The sequence below is a fragment of the Octodon degus genome, unplaced genomic scaffold (genome assembly GCF_000260255.1).
Source record: "Octodon degus isolate 3935 unplaced genomic scaffold, OctDeg1.0 scaffold00064, whole genome shotgun sequence".
Classification (NCBI taxonomy): Eukaryota; Metazoa; Chordata; class Mammalia; order Rodentia; family Octodontidae; genus Octodon; species Octodon degus.
Window position 1 is genome coordinate 11,667,784 of NW_004524640.1, and position 20,598 is coordinate 11,688,381.

Below are 20,598 nucleotides of genomic sequence, written 5' to 3' on the forward strand. Positions count from 1 at the left end.
CACACACACACACACACACACACACACACACAGCCTGGCAGAAACGTGTTTCTCCTCACATCCCCCAATCTCATCCCCAGGGAGAAATCGTTGCTGCAAAAAACCTTCCCCTTGGCACTCGCCTGTCCTGCACTCTGGTAATCTTTCTGCACCTAACACACTGTTAATTTGCTGATGTTGAAAGTGAGTTTTGGAAAGCTATCCTCCTTTCCTTCACTCACGTCTTCCCAGAGGTGCTTCCACTGTCACAGTGGCCTAGAGGGAAAAATGCTGAGGGCGTGGCAAAGATTCTTTGCTTAGCTCCACTTGAGCTTGAGTCAGTCTTTTCAATCTTCTGCTCGGCCCCTCTATGCACTTCTTGGTAAGACCCAATTTTAGCAAAAAGCTCTAAGTCAATGAGCCGTAACCCACTCCTGGACATCTGATCTCCTCTATATCTGACCAGTTCCTCCTCCCGCATACTCTCCCAGTTGATGTCTGATCATCCTGGTCTGTCTTTAGCAGGAATCCTGTCAGGTAGGTTAGTCAGAACCCTGACTCCTGATGTTTCTGCTGAGTAATTTTCATCCACCCACCCCCACCTATTGCTCCTTGGTTGTAAATCCCCACCAGCTCATGCTGTGTTTAAAGTTGAGCCCAATCTCTCTCCCCCAATTATCTGACCCCACTCTGGTAGTTCCTGTACCTCTCAGTGGTAGCAGCTGCTAGGGCAGTGTCAACTTGACTGGTGTTGGGGTCTACTCAGGGGATTAGTGGATCACATACTTGGGTGTCTGAGTGGGTTGTGGAGGTATAGTCTTGGGGTCTAAGTCTGGTCCTTCATAGCTTCCTCTCTGGCACTGTTCTCCTCCTTGCTCCTGGCTGCCATGAGCCAAGCAGCTTTGCTCTGCCATGCCCTTCCAGCATGGCACTGGAGCCAGCTGACCCTGGACAGAATCTCCTGAAACCCTGAGCCAAATTAAGCCTCCTGTAAGTTGTGGGTATCTCGGCAATGCAAAAGCTGGCTAATATAATCATCTCGAACAAGGCCTTCCTTACCAGGCTGTATCAGGCATCACCGCATCATTTTTTCTTTATCAGCTGCTGACCGAGAGTGCCAGGCTGGCAGTGGTATCAGCAGTAGCAACCTCCCAGGGCCACTTTGGGATACCAGCCATCCCGATTACACCCATCCAGGGCCTGGTTACTTTACAGAGCACCTCACTCAGATCAGGCACCCACTATCTTTACTGGAAAGCTTTCTCCCTGTCTTGGCAAGGTGGTGTGTATCTGCAATCCCAGCTATTCAGGAGACCAAGGCAGGAGGATCACAAGTTTGAGACCAGCCTGGGCAACTTCAAAGCTATATCTCAAAATAGAAGGGTTTGGATATGATAGCGCACACATAGTTCATTTCCCTGTACAGGGGAGACAAAGAACAAAATAAAACACCTGTCCATGCATCCCCAATTTGAGGTGCAAGATGCCTCCAGGAGACAGGGCTGTCATCTGGATGACCCTCAACCCCTGAATTCTGCCCTGTAGTTTCTTCCCTGGTAACTGTGCCCATGCACTCCTGCTACCTGGAGGTCCCCTTCCTATTTCCCTCCATCCAGATCCTAGCCAGCTTTTAAGACAGAGAAACCTCTTCCTCCTTTCCAATTGTCCTACTCAGCCCAGAGCCACATTCCTGGCATGTGCAATGCCAGCAGCTTTGCCCTGGAGCAGTGTGCACACTCAGGGTACCTGCCTGGTGACATTTAGGTTCCAGGTCCCAGCAACAGGGATGAACAGATGCTAAGGAAATAATAATTCTAGCCAGCCCCCTCAGTTGGTCAGTGTTGTTTTAAAATTGCTACAAATGTTCCTGGCACTGCCAGCAGGCAGGAGGGGAGGTACTGTACTCACAGCTACAATCTGCCCAGCAATGGCCACGCCTGCTCCCTCAGGCTGCCCACGATGCCTGCACAGCCCCGAGGGTGCACTGCCCCAAGCTTCCTGCCTGGAGGGATGGAGAGATGACCCTGTCCTTCCCGACAATTCCCTAAACCCCAATCCCAGCCTCCAGAGTGGAGCAGCCTTCTGTCTATAGCGCTAAGGGTTGCTGGAGTCCATCACAGGCTCTCCCGCCTCTCGTCCAGCATCCTGTCCTGGCTCCCATGATCTCAGGCACCACGCTTATCCTGCCTGTTCCCAGCTCTCACATCTTCCACGGCTCCCAACTGCAACAGAGCAATTCAAAGATCTGACAGCTTCCTGTATTCCCAACCTCCCAGTCTCCTCTCTGTCCTTCCCATTCCTGAAACACACACATGTACATATTCACATGTTCAGATGCACACTCACATACACACATACACACACACAAAAATACATTTTTAGTCCATGCCTATGTATGTACATACATGCAGACCCCATGACCTAAAATAATTATTTTAGGTAGAGGTAAGATCTATTGATAGAAAAAACAAAAGATTTATTAATGAGCTTGATTTGAAGAGGGGGACAGAACTATGGAGGCCTTCAAGAATATAAGGCCTGGGCTGGCCAAATAGCTCAGTGGACTAAAGCACCTGCTTAGGCAGAGCGCAGCAGCTGGGGTTCAATCCCTGGCCTGCTGTGCGGGCCTCACTCCTGTGATGCACTGAGAAGGTAACTGAGACTGGGCGTGGTGGCACATACCTATAATCCCAGCACTTGGGAGGCTGATAACAGGAGGATCTCTATGAGTCCGGTCTATGTAGTGAGACCCTGTAGACCCTGTCCTAAATACATAAAAATAAATAAATAAATAAATAAATAAATAAATAAGAATACAAGGCCCCTACTTGGCCAGAAAAGCAAGATTCACCCCACAGCTCCCAGGGATGAGGTGCTTCTCAGCAATTATGTCTCCAATCCATGCGATTAAGCTTGGGGAAGCCCCACTCCTTTGACATGTGGATCTTCTGGTGGCCTCCTGAATGTGTGCAAGGCCTTGATCACGGGTTCCTCGTTCTGCAGCCCAGTACAGATGGACCTGACAACTCATGCAACATGAGCCCTCCCTACTGTCCCTTGGGGCTTCCAAAGGCACCTTGCTACCTACCCTGAGCGTAGACTGGGGATACATGAGTTCAGATACACAAACATCCACCAGGAAGTAGTATCCCCAAGGTCCCCTAGGCAACCCACACCAGCAAGAGGCTGTGTACACTACCAAGGAGGCTGCTGTTCACAGCCACTGCACGCTAGGCACCCATGAGCAAGGGAACTCAGTCTATTTCATCCACTGCAGAGGTAGACACCAAATTACTTGCTTTGGTTGCCATTTGCCTTGAGCTTATTTATTTTTTCAGTGCTGGTGATTGAATCCAGGGCATTTGCTACTAAGCTACCAAGCTAAATCCCCAATCCTTTTTTAAAATTTGAGATATACTCTCAATAAGTGATTAAACTGCCCAGGTTGGAGTCAAAGATGCAATCTTTCTATCCCAGCCTTCCAGAGTGCTGGGATTACAGGCATGTACCAGCATGCCTGACTATTACCTTTATTCACGCATTCGCTCACTCACCCATTCCCCCTCAGTACCAGGTCCATTTCTGCGCTGGGGCATGATTGCCCTGCCTCCCCACTGTCAGGTCCTATCCAGAGTGCCTTGCCCTTCCCTTCCAATTCTCTAGATTCTCTAAGGACTAGTTCAAGGTTTGACTCCTTGGAAAAGCCTTCTCAGCTTCTCAGGCTTCCATAGCACTTCCTGAGTTTGAGGTTCTGCAAGAGGGCCCTCTTAAAGAACTCCCTAGGGGTTTGATCCCGGGCCTGCAGTGCCGGCCCCTGGGGTGAGCCGAGACAGCGAGACAGCGAGACAGCAATTGAGACTGGGCATGGTGGTGCATGCCTGTAATCCCAGCACTTGGGAGGCTGTAAACAGGAGAATCACTATGAGTCCAATCTAGTGGTGAGACCCTGAACACCCTGTAGATCTTTCCTTAAAAAAAAATACAGAAAAAAAGAACTCACTAGAATGATAAACACCTTCTAGACCAGCATCTATGGCCCCCTAGCCATGCATGACCATTGAGCACTTTGAACGTGACTAATGAGATAAAGAAACTGAATTTTTAATTAGTAATTAATTTGAATAGCCATATGTGGTTGGAAGTTACTATTTTGGACAGTGCAGTTCTGATAACTCATCTGACCCTTGCATCCCATGGACTTGGTGGTGAGTAGACCTGGGTTGGAATCCTTAGCTGTGTGACCCTGGTCAGTTTGCTAAACTTCTCTGAGACTTCGCTTTATCGGTGATGTCACATGTGGATGACAATACATCAGATAAGGATGAAGTGAATGGACGTACTAGAAGCTCCCATCACATGTGATGCTTGCAGCTAGCACACAGGAAATAAACAGTGAACTTTAGACACCACACCCCCTCCTTACCTCAGGCAAGGAATGATTTAAGATGGGCACGGTGAGATGACGAGGCGCCCTGGGTTGGAACCTCAGGTTGTCTCCATTCACCTACTCCATTGTCAGGAATCCTCTCCTGATACTCAGCCAGCAGAAAAGCCCCAGCCAGAGGACTGACCAGCTCTTGCTCAGGGTCAGCCCAACCCAGGAGCACACTGACAAGAGGCCCCTAGGGAAGGGACAAGGGAAGAGTGTCCAGGCAGAAGAAGTGTGGAACACGTGCCTCCTCCCAGCCAGCCTCCTTGAAATCTGTCCGTCTTGACCCTGTCCTTCTCTTCCTTCACTCCAGACCAGAGTCTCCCAGGAGGACATGGACACTGACATTCTTTTCACCCTCAAAGATGGTCTGTGTACCTCACAGTGGACCCTCCCACATGCCCTGTGTGCATGCACGCGTGCACACTCGCGCACGTGCACACACACACACACACACACACACACATACACAGAGTCGCACTGTGTGCTTGAATGGCTGAAGAGTCCTGTTCAACTGAACTGCCTTTTGTGTCCCAGGTTCTTATCCTTACGTTCATACTTTATCTGTGACAGAAGGAGAGAGAAAATCCTACTCAGTTTTAAGAACTTCCCAGTCTGTTCAAAGTAAAGTGCTGGTGAGGGAGGGGGCTGCGTGAAAGTTCAGTGGTTTGGGTGCAAAAGCAGGCAGCAGTGCTGCAATCCAGGATCTGACAGCTCCCTGTCAGGGAGCCAGGCCATCCCTGCCCAGAGCGCAGGAGCTAGGACTGGGTAAATGAAGTGACCACGCGCCACGGACAGAAAACTGAGCGACTGGTGGATGGAGGGAAAAAATGCCATGCCAAGGAAGGAGGCCACGCCTGGAGGAAGCACAGCAGGTTGGGGGCGCAGACAGCCTCAAGGAGCTTTCACCTTGGAAAATGTTCTTCAGGGGATGAATCTTTGTATTTGCCCTCTAAAAGGGATTGGGCGGGGAGGCCTCCAGTTAGGGAAGCTGAGCAGGAAGCTCTGGCAACATTGCAGGTGGGGAAGGTGGGAAGCAAGGGAATGGTGGTGGTAGCAGGGATAGAGCGACAAGGACTGACAGGGGCAGCACAGAGGCAGCCTCTTTTGGCCAGGAGGCTGGACCAAGAGGAAGCCACCCCCATGGGTTCGCATCTCTCGAAAATAGGAAGGTAGATGAGAGACAGCTGATTCACTCCAGAGCCGGGAACCCAGGAAGAACAAAGGAAGGGGATGAGAGCTCCCTTTGGGACATGTTATGCCAAAAGGGCCTGTGGGATGTCCAAGGACAGATGGTCAGCAGGCAACCTCAGACGGTGACGTGGCGTTGAGTCATCCAAGCACAGGGAAGCAAAACTACCCAGGAAGCAGTGAGGTGTGAAAGACAGGAAGGCCAGGGATGACGTCGAGGAATTTCAACATGGAGAGAGACAAGCAAGAGCCACAGGCTGAGGGGCGGGGGAGATGGCTCAGTAGAATAAATGCTTGCCTGGCAAGCACAAGGGCCTGAGTTCAATCCCCGGTTCTGAAAAAAAAAAAAAAAAAGATCCACAGGGTGGAGCACAGCAAAGAAAATAAGACAGTTGGATGACAAGGAGCCTGTACACCCCACAGCTACAGAGAGAATAAAGTCTTGAGTCTGAAAGATCTGTGGAACTTACCTACGATACAATCTTTATTAAAGAATCACTGAAGCAGGTCATGGTGGCACACACCTATAATCCCAGCACTCAGGAGGCTGAGGTGGGAGGGGCACCAAGAAGTGGAGGGCAGCCCCGCTACATAGTGAGTTCAAGTCTCACCAGGACTACATAGGGAGATCCTGATTCAAAATAAGCAGATCACTGAATGAGCATATGAAAGCCTTAGGTAAGTCCCGAAGGTGCAGTTGTGAGGCCTCAAAGTATTCATTTCAAGGGACAGTAGGGTAGGTCAGAGGCTGCAGAAGGCTGTGCTGCCTGTCGCAGCCTAGGACCTGCAGTGGAACTTCTTCTCCCACCCACTCAGGGACCAGGCCACAAAGAAACATTTCAGAGGTATGAGAGAGGCCCCCCAAGTTTTATAATAGGTGCCCATGACACAAATTGCTACAGAGGAAAAAAGTCACCCCTGGGGAACTTATCTAAGAATATAACATGAGGTGGGCTATTTTGGGACTCAAATTACACAGGCAGGCTGAGGAAAATAGACGTGCGCAAGGATGAACACAGCTACAATTAATGTTAACTATAAGGTGTCATATCTCTACCAAGCACACAGCCTGCAGTGTTCAAGGCAGAGAGAGGGTGAGAAGAAGATGAATTGGAGCCAAGAATTCAGGTAGGAGGAGACAGTGTCCTCCCAGGAAGCCGAGAGAATGAAGGAGTGGGCGGGGACTTGCCCCAGAAGGTAGGGCTTCCTTAGAAGGCAGCAGTCACCTTGGCCAAGGAGGCCTCCTGAAGTTGGAAATGCAACCAGGATGGGTCCCACATAGCTCAGAGAAGTTTCAGGTCCAGAACCAGAGGGTCAGGGAGAGAAGGTGACCACATCACGGAACATTCCTGGACTCCAGCTAACCTACTTAGCTTAATCTAGGGGGCACACATCTAAAAGAAATCAGTCTCCCCCACAGGTGAGGTTTCTTTAAAAAAATCTTTATGTCATAGTGGGTGTTTCACTGTGTGTAGGGTGGAAATGGGGGTCAGGCTTCATGAACAAATATCCTAGACTTCCACTGACAGCTGGTAACCTTGAAGAGGACATCGCAGAACCTCAGTTTATTTTTCTGTAATGCCCTACAACAATCCTTTTCACAGTCTAACAAATTTGGAAGGAAGTCGGGTCATAGTGGGTCACTGTATATTAAATGTCTCTATGTCCTTCACCCACTGGATCCCTTACCACCTTGCCTTGTGAAGACTTCTGTGAGTTGTTGTGGTTGTTGTTGTTGTTGTTTTGTTTATTTGTGGGGCTGGAGATGAACCCAGGTCCTCTCACATGCTGGGCAAGCCCCCTACCACTGAGCTATACTCCAGCCCTATGTCGTATTTGACTTCCAGCCAGGGAGTCACCAGGGTAGGTAGCTAGCATGCTTACTTCTCCTTTTGTTCTGAATAGCAAGCATGTTATCTACTATACATGAACCTTTCTAACATGGGAGCTGAATAACGTGACCCTGGAATATACAGGATGCCTTAGCAAAGACCTCAGCGCATGTCATATTCATTAGATCTGAAAAGTCTTTTTCAGTGTGAACTGTTTCTAAAATATTCTATTCTGCTTCTAAGCTTCTGTCCAATCCCAACTCACGTCTTATAATGTCTATGCCCCTGGATAGTAAAAGCCAGGCTTTAAGCATGCTAGTTCAGTGTCAGCCTCAAGTTGCTTTTGCTCAGAACTGCATGTGCAGCACCCAGAAAAGGGCCTTGAACTTTGTGTAAGGCTCCACAAGGATCTGGTGAGTGAGTGAGTGAGTGAGTGAGTGAATGAATGAATGAATGAATGACTTCTAACCCTTAGCACAATACAAGGCACTCACCGAATGTTTGTTGAATGAGTAAATTAATTTTTTTTTTAAAAGGTGAACACTTTCTACTGTCCCTTTCTAACATTCTCAGTCTTGACAGAACAGCAAAGTGAATATGTAGACAGGCTTTGGAGTCAGATGGTCTCGATTTGGATTCTGGCTCTTGCACTTACTAGCTAGGTAACCTAGAGTGAGCTATTGAACCTCTGTGTTTCACTTTTCTCAGCTGTAAAATGGGGGGAATAATGTTTCAAACAGAATTACATAGTTCACTAAAAGTATACATAAAATATTTAGCCGTGACTGGCACATAATAACAGCCTCTGTATGTTCCTTTTCACTCTCTTAACCTTCAGTGGCTCCTCTGTAGCTGACAGAATAAGATCTAAAGTCAAGGTCCCATAATTTGGCTCCAATATCCCTCTCTTTCTGGCTCCATCTTCCACTACCCTTTCCTGGTGGCTACCTGTGTCAGATCTCCCACAAAGTAAGATAGTTTCCATTAACTTGTTCCCCTTCTCAAAACAAATCCTCCAAGGCAGAGCTTATTATTGCCTATGTATCACTGATGATGAGTCCAAGGCCCAGAGAGAAGTAACAACTTTCCCAGGGACACACAGCTAATACCAGGAAATCAGGCTTTTGATTTACATGGCTCTAAAATCCTCACCATGCTGTGTGAGTCAGCACTACCAGCATACCTGGGGGGTTGTCAAAAATGCAGGCCATCAGGCCTCTTCCCACTGAATTAGAATCTGAAGTTTAACCAGACTCACTCTAGGAAGATGACTGTTATGTTCAGTAAAGTTTTAGAAACACTACTCTACACCACTTTCTGCCGTTGGACAGGATTGCAAGTGAAATCAGATATGTGATCCTATTTAAACCCCAACAATCTGGAAAGTCAGCACCTGTGATCCATTTTATAGAAGCAGCAGTAAGGCTCTAAAAGGTAGTTCTCTAACCTGAACCACGTGCACCGCATAGCAGCATGATGTGCTAACTTTTAGCATGTCTTAAATCCCTCTCTTGGGGCTGGGGAGATAGCTCAGCAGAATAAACACTTGAGGGCCTGAGTTCAATCCCTAGTTCCGCAAAAAATCCTTCTCGTGCTTAAATTCTTCTCATCATTTCAGGCTCCATTCAAAATCTCTTTCTAATAGGCCAAGTTCTTCTTATCCATATCCCACTGGGCAGATTAATTGCTTTTGCCTTCAGTCCTCAGCTCCCTACCCATAGCATTCTCTCAGCCCGACTTCATTCCTTAAGTAAGATGTACTGAGCGTGAACCATGTGCCTGCCGCACACCAGGCACTGCGTAAATGTCTGGTGAGCCACTTGGCGCCCAAGCACTTGAGTGCATTTATTAAAACACTTTTATCACGCTTGGGCCATGACACTGCTTGTGTTAACTTTGTCCCTCCTTTCCACTCTCCTGAGCTCCTCTGTGTCCCTGGAATACAGGATCTGGCCTTTGTAGAGACCGAAGTCTTCACGAAACAAACTCTATGCTCTCTAATATAAAGATGGAATTTATCTGTAATATTTAAGAGCGGATTTTTACCAGGACGGTAGCCTTCCACTGCCGGGGGCGGCAAAGGAGAGACCACCTTGTGTGTGTCAGGCACCTTGCTACTCAAATCCTGTCTTTGGGCCAAGCCAGGATGCCTAGAACCAGCGTTATGAAATGTACAGATGATTGAAAATCTCCCTCATTTTTTACCAGGCCATCAGTGGAAGGCATCGAAATGCTAAGTGACACCCCCCTTGGGCAGAATCCCCAGGGTTAAAATCACCACATCCCCCATAACCTAAACAAGAAAAGCAGAGAGGGCCTCCCAGACACCCAGAGCCTAGCAGCCCCCATGTTCTGCCTCTGCTTTTACAAGGAACCCAGGGAGAGCACTTGTTTCTAGGCCTCAATTTCCTCGTTTATAAAACGAGGGGTTGGACTAGTTTCTAAAGCTCCTTCCAGCTCTGAGATGCTGTACTACAAAATGAGAGAAATGTGAACCTTTGGTTGCTATGATCTGAAAATATTTTGAATGTGGAGAATCAAATTGTACAGCAGCGCACGAACAAAATAATATGTTAATGACTAAGAAGATTGTACTTAATCCAATGGGAAACTGCAGAGCTGCCGGTGGGGTGCGTGCGTGCGTGTGTGTGTGTGTGTGTGTGTGTGTGTCTGCAAGGCTTTCTTCCTTGAGCTCAAATATATATTTTGAATCACTAATATAGTAATCAGGCCTGTAGCAGCCTATCTTGCCCAAACACACACACACACACACACACACACACACACACTTCAAATCAAAATTGGAGTAAATTTCCACTGCTGCTGCTTACATCTTTTCTGTTTGGATGACTTTTTTTTTTTAAAGAAATTTTTGTAGTGAAGGTGTTGGACTGACAGACCCTGGAGGCCTCTAATCTAAGAACTGGGACACGGGGGCGTGAAACACGGGATTCATTAGCATTTTGTTTTCCCATACCAAAATCCAGTCCAGCAGGAGACCACAAGATTTGGGGTCAGATTGGGCGACCCCAGAGGCCAGAACACTGGTTGCTACAGTACCTGCACAGAAAACGAAAGGGCACAAGGGACGCCTGCGGGAAGAGTTAGGTGGACAACCTCCCACGGCCAAAGGTCCTGGTAAGCAGGTAGAAGTGGCCCCGGGATTACACGTGGGTCTAACCTGGGCCTCGCTCCAACTTCCTTTCCACGCTGGGCCTCTCGACCCGGGCTGGCCGCCGCCAAGCACAGACCGGACTGCACCCTAAGAAAGCCCCGCCGTGGCAGAGCCGGCTAGGGCTGCAGATGCCACGACCCCGCCCCGCCCGACGGCCCTCCCGCCCCGCCCCATCCGACGGCCGCGCCCACGCTGCAGCCCGCGCCGATTGGCCGGCTGGAGGCCGCGGGGCGGGGCTGAGGCCGACCTCTCAACCAGGTGAGGCGCCCCGCCCCTCGGCGACTCCAGGTGCGGCCTTGGGCCGTCAGTGCGGGGCAGGGGCCAGGCCGGCAACCAGGGCCGACGGCCGCGACACTATGGCCGAGTCCCAGCTGAGCTGCCTGGACGAGTTGCACGTGAACGAGAAGGTGACGGAGGCGCAGGCCGCCTTCTATTACTGCGAGCGGAGACGGGCCGCGCTGGAGGCTCTGCTGCGCCAGGGCGAGCCGGCCTATCACGAGCGGGTCCAGAAAGAGCGGCTGCGGAACTTCCTCTCCAGCCAGGAGCGCCAGGCCCTCCGTGCCGCCTGGAGCCCCTACGAGGACGCCTCCAGTGCCACGCGGGGCAAGAGCAAAGCCAAGTCCAAGGGCCCCGCGCCCGCCCGGGCCCAGCCTGCAGAGTCGCTGGCCTACTGGCCAGACCGCTCCGACACCGAGGTGCCCCCGCTGGACCTAGGCTGGACGGACAATGGCTTCTTCCGCGGTGTGAGCCGCGTCACCCTCTACACCCATCCCCCCAAGGAAGAGAAGGCACCACACCTCAAGCAGGTGGTCAGGCAGATGATCCAACAGGCCCAGAAGGTAGGCTTGGCCCTGCGCCCCACATCGGTGGAACCCTACCCCCAGCCTCTTGGACAGCGGGGGCGGGGGTGCGCCTAATAATACAAGCCACCCTAGCCACTGTCTGGAAAATGGTCTCCGACATGCCATAACCTCGTGGGCCTGTAGTGAGCCCTCTAGAAAGGATGGATGTGAACGTGTTTGGCAAATCGCAAAGAGCTGCACTGTAGTCTTTGTTATTACAGTGTCCAGAGGCACTGGATTTATGTGCTCTGTGCTTCTACGTGCTTCTCTTCCCGAGGCCCCATAGCAAAATGGGTCATTTGCAGGTCTTTTGGTCATAACCTATGCACTCCGCAGAGATTTGCAAAATATATCCTTAGCCATTGTTTCATTCAATCTCCAAAACAACTGGCCAGGGTGACTTCCCCATCCCTGCTCCCACCCAGCTGTGCTCTTGGGCAGCCCACACACAAAGCTGACCTGGGACCCTCACATACACTCCCCTCCTGGGCCCAGCACTGGTGCTGAGGCAGCCAGGAATGAATGGGAGAAGCTATTTTGAGTACCCGCTATGGTCTGGCACGGTTCTGGGCATTCTGGCACGGCAGGTTCTGGACTCTGCAGCTCAGGAAAAAGCTCCTGCTTAGCCCATCTGCTCGACTTGTTGAAAGGGGGTGGGAGGCTACTTGATAGTGGATTGGGGGAGACTTCGTAATCTTTTATTGTGCTCTGACTTGGGTAATGTTTGACAAAATGTAGGACATTCCATTAAATTTGAACTTTAGATAAATAACCAGAAAGGTTTATTTTTTTTGGGGGGGGGATTTGTTTATCTCAAATATTGTGTGGGACATACTGGAACTGAAATTATTCATCACTTACTAAAATTCAATTTTAATTGGATAGCCTACTTTTTATTTACTAAATCTAGCTCCCCTCCACTGAGATTTGTTAAGCAGAAAACACGGGCAGCCTTTGGTGCCCCGTTCATAGTGTGCAGCAGGAGAGACTTGGGGTCACCGTTGTAACCCAGCTCAGACCATGTGACACAGAGGCCCCATATACTTGGAGGCCAAAGAGCCCTAAAGAGGAACCAGGAAGCTGGGAAAACCATTGGTGGAGCCCTTCTTCCTGGAAGGGGTAATCTAGACGACCTAGGAGGAAGGGTTAATTTTTCACTGTGGGTATTTCCACCTTCCTGCTCTAAGTAATTGTTCCCTGCCTGACTGAACTTCTTTGTATATTGCATTCTGCAGAAGAAAGAGGCACGATTGAATGCAGAGCAGGGGAAAAGAACGTGGGTGGCAATGCTGGGCAGCAAGTTGCAGCCCAGGTCAGGGGTCAGGTCTCGTGATGTAATCCTAACAGAGGCTCAACTTATTTAGCACTTATTACGTGCTGCTCGTGGTGCTAATGATTTAACCTACAGTTTGCCTTACTTTTCACAACCGTTGGGAGAAATATTTTTTTCTTTTTTCTTAGAGAAAAAGCAGGATTGAGGAGAGTTAAGTTACTTGTCTAAGGTTCCGTAGCTAGTGAGTGGCTGAGCCGGGATGCAAACACCAAAGCTTTTCCTCTTTGACATTGCACTACCCTGCCCCACTGTCTAAAGTAATGGTGCAGTGGAGTTTGAATGGAGCCAGTCTAGTCACAATCTAGGTCACAGGTTGTAGATCTTGTTGTATGAAGGGAGAGACAAGGCCCCTGGCCTCTGGGACTTCTAGTTCCATGTAGGATGATAGGATTCTCCTGCTTAGTGGGGTTTTCTTGACTCTTTAAATATTTAGCAACAGAAACGTTAATAGTTGTGAATCAATCCCACAAGGACAGATTTTAAGCAGTAGTTATTTCCAGTAGTGCATGCCAGGCACTACTCATAAAGAAGATCCAAGTTGGGGCTCAAATGCTGGGGCTCTGCTGGAGGAAAGGGGGGGCGGGTCTGAGGCTGGATGTGCATACTGGGAAGTCCCCCTGAGGGAGGTGAGTTGCAGAGAGGGGAGAGAGAATTAAACTAGCTGGAAGCAGGAGCTTTTGACCCTGTCTATACTCACCCAACTGCCAGGCCTTCTGGACCCCCTCCCCTTAATCACAGTTCCTAAGCACCTGCCTGGCAAGCGCAAAGTCCTGAGTTAGATCTCAGTACCCCCTCAGAAAAAATCACTGGCCCTTATGTCTGTATAGCACACATCACAGGTGAGGAAACTGAGGTACAGAGAAGGAAATGGGCTTGCCCAAAGGTCATGTAGCCATATATAGAAAGACTAAGGTCTCTAACCTGAGTTCTAAAGGCTGCACCTCCAGACTAGGTCTGATCTCTTAACTCTACCCCACTCTTTTCAGCTTGCAAACAACTTTCAGTTGCTTTCTCCTTCCTGTGTACCCTGAGGGAGGCAGTTTCTTTTGTTTCCTGGGTAAATCTGCCTGGAGGCTGGGTGGGGCAGACTTGTGAGAGAGAGTCTTTGGCTTCCTGGGTGAGTCTGACTGCCTGGAGGCTGGGTGGGACAGAGGGGAGGCAGAAGAACTTGGACAGGTCTAACCATGTGATTTAGTTTTTTTCACTTGATCCTTAAAATAATTTTCTAAGATGCGTAATTTTTTTTGGTGCAGTAATTTTTGTTCCCAAACAATAAACAGGAAATTAAGGTCCAGAGGAAGTTGCCATGACTAAGGGATGCTGAAAATAATGGGACTCCCCAAGAAGGGCAGGTATGGAAATAGGCCTGTGGTCTGACCTAGCTGCTTTTGGGGCCTCTGCAAAAGTCAGAGTCCTGTTCCCAAGCTGTGCAAGATAACCAGCCTTCTGAGACTCAGCTGTGTTTACATGTAGAGGGAGGTTCCCCCTCCCCTTGGGAGATCTGTGTATTTTAGGGTCAACAAATGACGTCCTTTGTCTGCTTAAACTATAGGTAGAAAGGGTGCCTTTTGGGGCTCAGAAATGAGCCTTTCTGCCGATGGCACGCTAGCAAAAAAAAGACCAGGGCAAGTCACCAACACTTGGGCAGCTCAGATCATTGCTTTATAGCAAGACCATGTGTACACAGGAAAACCCTTGGTTCTTTGCAAAGCCAGAGCAAGAGGAACAAACACCACCAATCCTCACAGGCTGACAACTTGCATCTGTTTGGTCACTGGGCAAAATTTGGCAAGCATACATTAATAGAAAAAAAAAGACGAAGCATGCCTCTGCTCTTGAGTAGCCTAATAGACTGCTAATGTGGCGTTGCAGATTAGTATGACAAATTCTTAACATGGAGAGTGGCAGGAGGGGCACTAGCCTTACCTGGAAGGCTCTTGATGTGAGGGCCTTGATGTTTGCAGACATGTCTAAACAAAACAGGGAAGATGAGGTGGCACCAAACCATCTGCTTCTCCTTATGCCCAGCCTCTCCTGTGACCAGGGGCACCTATTTTTAAGGCTGAAGGCTAATAAGTGGGTATTGCAGAAAACTTCTTCGCTCTCACCTCAAAGATTGTTCCCTGGCCTCGCATTCCTGGGTCCAAACCCAAATACACCAGGTAACCAGCTAGCTCTTGTTTCCTTAGTGCTTCAGTAACTGTGAGGCAGATGTGGTCTTCATTTTGCAGTGAAGCCCTCTGAGTCTGAAAGGATAGAGTGACATCTTTAGACCAAAGACAAGGAGATCACACAAGCTCCTCCGGTCCTCTGTCAGCATTACCAGGGACCCTGTGAAGATGACAGGCATAGCCGGGAGAGGGAGGCTGCTGTCATTGGTAGCTGTCATTGGCTACGCACCGCTCCTTTCCATCCTGTCTAGTAGGTAGTGGAACAGGCCTGCCTGGTTACTGGAGAAAGGGGAGGGGCAAAGAACCAGGCTGGTTCTGTCCTTATCCCTTGCTGCCTGTTGATAACTTTGTCCTTTCTCTTGCAATCCTTGACTGAGTGACCACCTCTTCCTGGGCATCTTATGAAATTTCAGATCCAAAAGTTCCACACAGCTTGCTTTAACAGAACCCATCTTATTCTACTAGGCTGTGAGCTTTGGCAGGGCAGAAACCTTCCTCTTGGTCACCTTTGCAGGGGCTGTGCAGATGCCATCCTCCATTGCTGGTGGTCAAGAACCCCTTTAAAGAACTGAGAACTCTTTCCCAGTCCATCCAGGGAAGAAGTGTCTGGAGCCTTCCCTGCTGAATTGCCCATTACCCCAGGGAACTTCTTTAGTACTAAGGCTAGCTGGCAGCAGAAAGAAGGATGCTCTGAATTGCCGGGATAGGATGGAGGGAAGTGGAAGGACAGGGACACAGGGGCTAGGAGAAGGCTCCAGAGAAGGTAGAGTGAGGTCAGTGCAGCTGATGGGAGGGAGCAGTGAACTGCTGGGATTCAAGTACTCCGGGGTTGCCATAAAGTCTTAGAGTCACCAGTTTATGTCACCAGGAAACACAGCTTTGCAGATGGCATCCTTTGTCTGGAGTAGAGCCCACAGTCTTCCTAGGAGCTTTAATTGATATTTTCCTCATTTAACTACATCCAGCAAATAGTACCAAGCACCATCCCTATAGCAGGTACTGTGCTGGGGATTCACATAAAGTGATAGAGCAGATGCCTTCCAAAAAAGCTCTCTCTCTCTCTCTCTCTCTCTCTCTATATATATATATATATATATATATATATATATATTTAAATTGTACAGGTTTATGAAATCTGAGAGTCAGATGATATGCCTTCTGGCTCCTCATCACCATTTTTGAGAGCTGGTCCCACCTCTTTCTCCTGATGTCTCATACCTCCCCCTGTCCTATTCCCTTCCCCTTTCATCTCAGAGGGACAGCTGACTTTAGGAGCTTTGGAGCTGCCTCTTAGAAGCAGATTTAAGCACATAAATCAAAAGGAGTCCTCCTAGGGCAGCCCATGGTCCTGCAGTCCCTACGCACTATCCCTTCTCCTAACTTTTGCGTCCTTTCACAGGTGACCATTTCCACATAGGCTTTGCTCAGAGGTCCCTGGCAATGCCAGTGTCCTTGTCCTATTGTGGCTAGTGGATAATGCCCCAGCTCTAGGAAATACACACTTCTCAGCCCTTCTCAGATCTTGCCCCAGCCTGTCTGGGCGTCCCTGGCAATCCCCTGGTGCTTTGGCTCTAGGGTTCAGTGTCTCACTTTTATGCTTAATCACTGATCCCAGCCACTGGGTTCCTGATCAGCAGAGACCCAGCATGACATCAAGGACAGAGGACAGGTTCCAGAGTTGAGAGCTCTTAGTATCTGTCTCGATCTGGCCACTTCCCAACTGTATACTGGGAAAATCACTTCCATTCCTGAGTTTCTTGACTATAAAATGCAGACTATGTCTAGGTTTCCAGAGGGCTTCAAAAAGGAGAGACTAAAAACCGTGGATCCTAACAGGTATCATATAAACGCTAACTGTCCTGGAAAGTCACTGCTGTTGTCTTAGTGGGAAGGGCAGCAAGGTAGAATTTCATCCCAGGAAGCTTGGTGTCCTATCCAGGAGGTTAGTGCTGGAGGCCCTGGACAGCTTCCTGTTTCCTCCTTTGAGAGTGACCAGTCTCCCTTTTCTTTGAGTGTATTTATTGGCCTTGATTTGGTGGCCATTGGTGAGGACAGCTCTCTACCTGCCTCTGGAGCTCCCTGCAGAAATCTGTGGCATCAGAATCCTCAGTCAGAAAATCTCCTTTGGAATCTGCTGTGGGCAGAGAGAGCAGATGAAACAGGAAGGTAAAGAGACTCCTCGGTTATTAAACTGGGATCGCCTCAAATAGGATCCTGAGAAGGGCCTGGCTAGCTGCACAGGCTGGACCAGAGAGCCTCAGGGTAGTCTGGAAAGACTCTTTGTGTTCTTTGTCTCTGGAGACCTAGAGCTGTCATTAGGAGAGGAGGCCCCAGAAGATGAGAGTGAAAGTGAGGCTGAGTAGGCCATTGGGCTGACTCTGAAATCCTACCCTGTAGGTCGCTGAAACTCTGAGGGGGGCAGTGTTTCCCCAAGAGTTCCATCACAGGAGGTGAGGAGGCCTCAGTAAACTTCAGGACCTCCTGGTGGCTTCTTGGTGGCAAAGCCGCGTCTTTGGGGCAGAGGCTACAGGGCCCAAGAAGGAGTCCAGGGCTGCAAGGCAGGGGCCTGCGAGTCCCCACTCTTGTTCTAGCCACTTCTTTCCCTTGCTTGCTGGGTGACATTGGCAAATCATTCTACTTTGCTGAGCATCCATTTCTGCATCTATAAAATGAAGATCATTTTTGTTCCTCGTTTACATTCACAAGATCATGCTGAGACCCTAATGCCAGACTATGAGAAAGCATTTTTGAGAAAGGTGAGTAATGTGTGTAGACAAAAGGCATTTCTCAAGAAGGGCTAGCACTGTTGAGAGATGATAGATGCCTTGCGTGTTGTTACCTTTAATTAATCCAGTTCTCAGCATCTTGCAAAGGAAGTGATATTTTCCCTGAGGCTCAGAGAAAGCAGAAGGTTATGGAACTCTTGAGAGGCTAACTGGGATTCCACCCAGGCCTGACTTCAAGGCTGTGTCCTCCTACTTCAGATTCAGGTTGCCCTTCAGAGCCATCTCTTGCTTTAGAAACTTCCAGAAGCATTCAAACTACCTTTGTCACCAGCCAGCTCCTGGGAGGCTCACAGACTAGTTCTGGGGACAGACAAATATGTGACTGTTAGCTGCTCCATTCCAACAGGAGTGGGAAGAGAAGGACTCTGCTCAGCAACGTGGGGAAGTGACATTGGGATTCTGGGTATAGGAAGCTTCTGGGGATCTGTATCATCCTTTCCACAGGCACATTATGAGCCCTTGGGACTTGGGCACTCCCTGACAGGCTGAGGCCCTGCTGGAATTCCCAGCCTAGGCCTCCCTCCCCATATTCTTGTCCCCGGGAGTGCTGTACCACTCTGACTCGTGGGCAGCTCTGCCTCTTTTCATTAGAGTGTATGAAGCAGTGCCTATCTCGGGAGCAGCTTCCAGTGTGAGTGGGGAGAAAGCCAATGTGCCCAGGGTTGGGCCCAGCAGACCACATGCCCCAGGCACTGTCTGAGCTCCCCCAAGGATGAGTCACCTTAGGCAACGCTCAACCACCCATCTCCCTCCTTAGCCTTCACCTTCCACACCGTGCAGTGAAAGGCCAGCCTACACTGGAGCTGCTACTCTCTCCAGCTTTGTCTTTTTCTTCTCCAAGTACATGGAGTCCTTGGACATGCTCATGATCCCCAGGTCTTAGCCCTGGAAGAAGGCCTGTGACTTTTTAATGATGCATCTCACTGGCTCAGTTTCATGATGATCTGTAAACTCGTCATGGGCACAGCTTATATGTGGGTCATCATTCTGTGGGCCCCTCGCTGTGCTTCCCCGGCACATGGAAGGCTCCAGATAAGTATTCTCTTTGTTTTGTTTTTTATAGCAGTGACTTAGGAGATGGTTTTCCTTTCAGTGACGAGGACAGATTGTACATGCCCTTAACTCTCCTCCCAAGTGGGTTCCTGAATTACCTTCACATTTCCCACATTGGCATGTTCACCCAACATGTTAACCGAGAACATACATTATCATGTGCAGATACCAGAGATGATTTTTTTTTTTTTTTTTTTTGCGGAACCGGGAATTGAACTCAGGCCCTTGTGCTTGCCAGGCAAGCACTTATTCTACTGAGCCATCTCCCCGGCCCCAAGATACCAGAGATTTATAGGCAAGTAAAATGTGGGCCCTGCCTTAAAATTTAATGTGTGAGACGAGAAGAAAATAAATTTCAGGATAGTAGTGGTGGTGAAGGAGTGTTGATAGCCAATATTTACTGGGCATTAAGGTAGGAGAATACATTAACCCTTTTATTTATTTATTTATTTATTTATTTATTTTTGCTAGTACTAGGGCTCAAACTCAGGACCTCGTGCATACTACACAGTGCTCTGCCACTGAGACACACCTTCAAGCATTTTTAGAATTATTATTTTATGTAATTGTAAGGACAGTCCAGCAACTTTCCATAACAGATGAGGAATGGAGGGTCCGAGAAGATAAGGTCTCATGGCTGGTGATAGCGGAGCTGGATGGGAACTGAGTCTGCTTCCTAGGCTTTGCGAGTGCTGAGCCCAGGTGAGCGAGGCTTCCTGGGACCTGATGGCCGAATTAGCCAGTGGTGGGAACGAGGTGCAGGTAGGGCCTTGCTAGGAGGCCTGGGGCAGGTGAATTTATGCTATTCCTATCACCCAAATAGCCTCTTGAGTGTCTTCATCAGCCAGGCCCCTTCCCACACATCTTTGCTTCTCTGGGGAAGCCTTCTCAGGTAAAATAACGGCAAGACCCAGGAGTTACCATAGCTGCTTCTCAGAACCTCCCAGGGAAGCTGCCAGCTCTGTTGCTCTGCCCTTGCCCTGCTCTGACGTATCAATCAGGAAATATCTCAGCAGGTGGCCCTTGAGATCAGGCTCCTTCTGTCCTATGTCACATAGTGCTGAGAGCTCAAGGCCGTAACCCAAACCAGGGGATGATCCTAACACTCATTTGTGTATCTTCATTGGCCTTTTTTTTTGTTTAGCAGCTGATATATCTTCCTAATTATGTTTGGCTTTAAGCTAATGTTAAAATGAGCTTGCGTTAGATAATTTTCACTAATTAACACCGACTTAGTGCAGGGGAAGGTGTCCCAGAAGCATGCCATGGGCAAGGAAAAGCTGGCCTAGGATCGTGAAAAGAATTGCTTTGCTTACTCCCTGGTGGGTCACATATGGTTCTTTATGGCTGAATTAGTTGACCTTGCTCACGTGGGTAAATCTGTCCTCTTTCTCTGGAAAGCCAGCCTGGGTCTCCTTTGTATGTCCCCCTTCTTTCAACCTTGTCTCAGGGTATAGGTATCAAAAGTGACAGCCTCATAGGGGCAGAGCCATAGAAGTGAGCCCCTTGGGTGCCCTGCACTGTTGGGAACAGAGAGCCCAGCTCTGAGGCTGAGGGGCCCAAGGGAGGAAGCAGCCTGGCTGGGCAGAATTGGGCTCCACCGGCTGCCAGTGTAGCCAGGGAGCCTGGTGTGTAATGATGTCTAATTAGTAAGCCTAATACTATGTAACATGGCCACAGACAGCTGGGAAGCCCTGGCTGACAAAGCACAGATGTCTTGGGGCAGCCTGGCAACCACACAGGGAACAGGACCCCATTGGAACCATGGTCCTGGTGAGCCCGTGTTCAGACCCCCTATTTTTTTTTT

General features: G+C 49.2%; 1 protein-coding gene and 1 non-coding gene across 2 annotated transcripts in view; one reads left to right on the plus strand and one right to left on the minus strand.

The window, feature by feature from the left end:
- Window positions 1-3,122: 3,122 nt before the first annotated feature.
- Window positions 3,123-3,256, minus strand: LOC111817624. The gene has a single exon (XR_002821774.1). It is a non-coding gene; the product is annotated as a small nucleolar RNA SNORA70 (small nucleolar RNA).
- Window positions 3,257-10,896: 7,640 nt separating this feature from the next.
- Window positions 10,897-20,598, plus strand: part of Fam83f (family with sequence similarity 83 member F) — a 32,975-nt gene continuing 23,273 nt past the window's right edge. Inside the window, exon 1 of the mRNA XM_004634641.2 lies at window positions 10,897-11,445. Coding sequence (XP_004634698.1) covers window positions 10,963-11,445 — 483 coding nt within the window. The 5' untranslated portion in view covers window positions 10,897-10,962. The remainder of the gene's footprint in view (window positions 11,446-20,598) is intronic.